Source organism: Etheostoma spectabile, chromosome 4, assembly GCF_008692095.1.
Source record: "Etheostoma spectabile isolate EspeVRDwgs_2016 chromosome 4, UIUC_Espe_1.0, whole genome shotgun sequence".
Classification (NCBI taxonomy): domain Eukaryota; kingdom Metazoa; phylum Chordata; class Actinopteri; order Perciformes; family Percidae; genus Etheostoma; species Etheostoma spectabile.
The window spans coordinates 32,763,390-32,768,548 of NC_045736.1; the positions used below are offsets into that span (position 1 = coordinate 32,763,390).

General features: G+C 41.4%; 1 protein-coding gene across 1 annotated transcript in view; it reads left to right on the forward strand.

Moving 5' to 3' along the window:
- The window catches only part of rspo4 (R-spondin 4), a 41,851-nt gene that overhangs the window by 13,150 nt on the left and 23,542 nt on the right, over positions 1-5,159 (forward strand). Inside the window, exons 3-4 of the mRNA XM_032512665.1 lie at positions 1,050-1,187; positions 4,617-4,823. Coding sequence (XP_032368556.1) covers positions 1,050-1,187; positions 4,617-4,823 — 345 coding nt within the window. The remainder of the gene's footprint in view (positions 1-1,049; positions 1,188-4,616; positions 4,824-5,159) is intronic.

A 5,159-nucleotide genomic window follows, 5' to 3' on the forward strand; every position in this document is an offset into this window, starting at 1 on the left:
GCATCGAGTAATGCTGCTCATTAACTATGTTCTTGTACCCGAGCTGAACCAATCACATCGGTGTCTCTGATGTAGGCGGGGCCAGAGGCGAGCTGCAGTAGTCACATCGTTGTATCTGATGTAGGCGGGGCCAGAGGCGAGCTGCACCAATCACATCGGTGTATCTGATGTAGGCGGGGCCAGAGGCGAGCTGCACCAATCACATTGGTGTATCTGATATAGGCGGGGCCAGAGGCGAGCTGAACAGATGACAGTCTAATCTACCAGTTACCTCCGCTGGTAGCTAAGCGTACTGGGCTCTGGATACACCACCCTGTGTGTTGTTGTGATTGGTCGGAGTGTTATCCAATTGCGTGCAGTGATATCCCAGACCCTTAATCTTTTGGATTTGGGTCTGGATTTCCAGACTATGGTTTTTTGTCTCCTTCACTCAGAAATATATTCGACCCGAAAGATGCCTCAGAAAGAATTTACCACAAGTCAATAATACTGCTACCTGAAAACAACATTTACAGTTTAAATATGTCATGGTCTTTGAAATACACACTACCAGCATGCAGATACAAAAACACATGGTATGATGAATATAAATAAAAGCCTTTGGAGGGAAGTTAACAAGGTAGCACATTAGGGACAACAGCTCAACATATACATTATGTGATCATTCTCTAATTTACCATATCTATGGTTACAGCTACAGCGCGTAGTTTCTGTCATCCCCATGAGGAATTACAACAAATGACAACAAAACTGTCGATGTGTCTACATGATACAAGCCTTCCACGATCACACACCACCTCCACGCCTCTTCAACGCAGTTGCTAGTAACCAAGTAGGACACAGAGGATTAAAAAAACATGATGGGCTCTTCAGGAGAGGAGAGAAGAAGACTGAGCTCATGGTTTTCTTCAGTTTTCCCATAACTTGTGTAAACAGCTCCATCCTTTCTTTCCGTCCAGCCCACCTGGGTGTGGAGTGTGACATAGGTGAAAAAGAAACTGTAGTTTCCTCCTGAATTCACCCAAATTGTTCATTCTCCCTCCTCTCAGAGTGTCGCTCTTTGGACTGTGAGCACTGTTTCAGCCGGGACTTCTGCACCAAGTGTAAGCCCGGCTTCCAGCTCTACAAAGGCAAGTGTCTGACCCGCTGCCCAGGAGGAACCTTCGCCCACCAGACAGACTGCGTCGGTAAGTTATTACAGCATTAATATTTGAGGAATTTACCAAACCAATGGAAGTAATCTGGGAGCTTTTTAGCCTTATCAGAGAGCAACAGAAAGATACATCTGAAGATATTCATCAGTCAAGTTAAATTGATCCTGTATAGTATTGTGTGTATGAATGCCTGATATCATTCCTCTGTGCCATAGAGCTCCACTATTAAAAACACATCACTGAGCCACACTGTTGCACTGGGCGACAGGTTCCTTTATCACCATGAACACACACTGTACTTTATTCTGACTCAGTGCTACACACAGCGTCCTGCTGCCACAGATCCACACTGGAGCACCAGATGTGGATTAATCCACCGCTGAAAATAATCCCCAACAAATTCATTCTTTCCTCCTGTTTCTGTTTAAGTAATGGTTGCTTAAAACTACAGTGCCCAGCTGTTTTAGGAAATTACTGAGCCTTTAAAAAAAATGCAAAAATGTATTTGTGATCTATTGTTGAGCTGTAAAAATGTATTTCTTCAGTAGGAACCAATTGGCTTGAGGCTTGGATGAAAAAACCATACAACACCGGCTTTATCCATTAAATTATGTCTTAATCTCCGATTACAGGCACGCTAGTGGCCAGGTTCTGATCATTGGTTCAGCATCCTCATTTCAGACACCTGTATATGCCTTTACAGATATTTTGAGAAAGCTGGACATTCTAGTAAATGCAACCAAAACTGGAATACTACAGCATGTAAAGGCCTTATCCAAGTTTCTGATCACTGTCTGCCATGTGTGTGTAGCCTAGATGCTTGCTAAATGTATGTGTCAGTTAGTCAAACTGAACTGATGCTGATAGATGATGTAATAGTGCTGAAAAAATGTGAAAGTCTGACACTGATAAATTCAATTACAACTGATCACCCGTAGAAGATACAACCCAGACTCAAAACCAGAATTATAGTGTGAATGGAAATAATATACTTATTGTTGAACGCTGAAACCCAGATAACCTTCTTGTAGTACACTGTTTAACACTGTGACCTTCAGTGACTTGTATCCTGTTATAAAGTGTGTGAACTAAAAGTGCACTGACCCCCAGCCAGCTATAAAATGCACATCAATGATCCTAACCTGAGAGATTTATTGAACAGAAGACACTTTTTATCCATGGTCTGCCTCTCTGGCAACGTTTCTGCAGTATTTCATGTCTGAGCATTTCATCAGTTTGTGGGTTTTCCAATCTTGCATGAAGCCAATTTTAGTCTAAAATCTGCGACTTTTAATATATTGCACCTGTTTTGGTGAACTACACTTTGTAGCAGTGGTGATCATTAAACAAGGAAACCAAGAAATCATTTTAATAAAACACTTGTATAGATGAAATCATAGTTCCAAAAGAAGTGACATGATCAAAGTTAGTTAACTTCTAATCATTTTGAATGCTGCTGACAGCTTAATGACAAATCCAAGCTACAAGTTCTGCCTTTGGGACATTTTGTTTGAACTATTTCTCATTTTTCTTTGGAGGACTATTTCCTATCTTCGTCTGGTTCGGAGGACACGCATGTACTCCATTTCTTCTTTTTTTTTCTTTTCTTATACGAAGCCAAGCTTTCAATTTAACACAATTCACCTTAAAATACCAAGACAACTTTTAGAATTCATCTTCATATCGCGTTGTCTCATCATCCATCCCTTCTAAGTAAGTGTGATATATTGTTGAACTCACTCATCATTCGGTGCTGCTCGGGACTCCAGATTCCCCCTCTGCCGTCCACCTGCACCATCTGCAGTTACTATTGTTCCTTGGCCTTGTGACCACATCTGGTTTTCAGGGGAATATTAAGGTTTCACGTCTCACTGTTGGTATACACCTCAAGCAACTCCAAAAAAACAGTCACTGGAAATCTATTTATTTTATACCCCAAATCTGACAGCGATAATGATGATTACCAAGAAATGTTGGACCCTCCTGGCCGAGTCTGCTGTTTTTTCCGTTGTGGACTGCGTGGAAAAACTGGCGGCGACTGATTTTGTGGGTGACATCACTCATCAGCAACCAGTCACTCTGAGTTTAATGTCCCGTGATTAATGCTTCAGCTGGCATTCATCTATTTTAAATGATAGCAATGTGGTTGCCAGGGGTCTGGAGAAAATATTAGTCTGAGGAAGTTGTTACTACTCAATGGGTTTTGGTTTTAATTAATCTATCTTAATTATCTAAGTCCTTGCATTTCTCTATTGAAAATCAAAATAAGACATTATTCATTTTTCAATTAAAAGGAAATATCTTCTGGTACTCCTAGACCGAGAATCAAAAATGCTTGTTAAAAGTCTTTGGCTAGTCAGGCATAAAAAGTTGGACCCCTTTCAAACTTTTGGGGGCCTTCACCTGTCAGAAACCTATGGGGGACATCACAGAGACGACGTCCATGATCTATACAGTCTGTGGTCTTCACCTAAAAGTGCCTGAAGAACTTTTCTTTTCTGTTACTATTTTCTTCATCTTTAAAAGCCCCTTACAGGGTAACTTCTGGGTTTTTTCACCCTATTGCTAACATCCTATTCTATGTTGTTGTGTCTAAGTGACTGATGGGAACAATAAGTTTTGACATCGGTCCAATGTTAAGCAAGACCGCTGCAGTCGTTGTAATGTAAGTTAATGGGCCACTGCGCACCTTCAATTTACGGCCACTAAAAGTGTTGTTTTACCGCTGACATGTTCAAATTATTATTCTAAGTGTCTGACAATGTTATGCCAACAGAGATAGACTTTTTTGAGTAAGATTCTTTTTGTAGCCATGAACTTGCCAAACTCACCACCAGACTCCATTTAAATAAACAGCAGTTTTAGCATTTTAAAAGATACTCCATTCAAAGTTGACAGAAACTAAATAAAAAGCCATCTTGGTACGTCTTTCCCCTGGTCCAACAATCACTTCTCTGGTTTGATTGAAAAAACCCTTAAATCATCCATTTACATGTGGAAATATGCTGGCTCTTTACTCGCTAAAAGTAGTTTTTGCTAAACAAAAATGATCTTACACTTTAACAAAAAGGTCGACCTCTGTAGGGATTCCTTGCGTCCTGTTTTCAGACATTTAACATAATAATCTGAGCTTGTCAGCGGCAAAAACAGAACTTTTAGTGCGCTATATGATTAAAAGTCTTTGCTGCCCGTTACAGCGTTCTCAATACTGGACATTTTTTAAAGGTTTTTGTTCACATTAGTCACTTACACACCAATTGAAAAATAGGGTTCAGGTTGGAAAATACAACGAAATGACCCTTTAAGGGTCCATGGATTCATCACATGGGAAACATGTTGAGTACTTGGCTACTGCAATCCTCTTGTTTTCCCCAATATTGGCTTCTTTTCAGTTATGTGGTTTTGTAAAATGCTATCTTTTGAGTCTGGCCTTAAAAAAGTCTTAATGCTCTTGCCTTCTAGAGGACTGTCTCCTGGCTCCGTTGGGGGAGTGGAGCGACTGGAGTGTCTGTCTCCGTGACGGCGTCCCCTGCGGCTTCAGGTGGGGCAAGCAGACCAGGACCCGGGGGGGCGGCCCGTCCGGGAGAGCGCCGGAAGAGAAAGCGGCATCATTCTGCCCGTCCCACAGCGAGACACAGAGGTGCAGGATGAAGAAAAGGTGTCCTACAGGTGAGAAGGGAAGGAAGGAGGCAGATTACAGATGCCAACAGTTGCTGCAATAAACGTTTTTATTGTCATTATATATACATTTTAAATCTAGCACAAACAAACTGCAGCACAGACTGGCTGCTTCTTCTTTAGTACGTTGGCTGCCAACATCTGTGAATTCCCTGCGTTGTTTGGTCATGTCTTATTTGCTGTGCTGACACACGTGGGGAGTTTATAATGCCAAGTAGGAGAGAATAGACCTTATAAAACAATTCCAACATGTGCTACTGCAAATTAAGACTTGCAGGCTGACGTTAACAGCTTTCCTTTCAGCAGCAGTAGTCTAGTGGTGTAGAA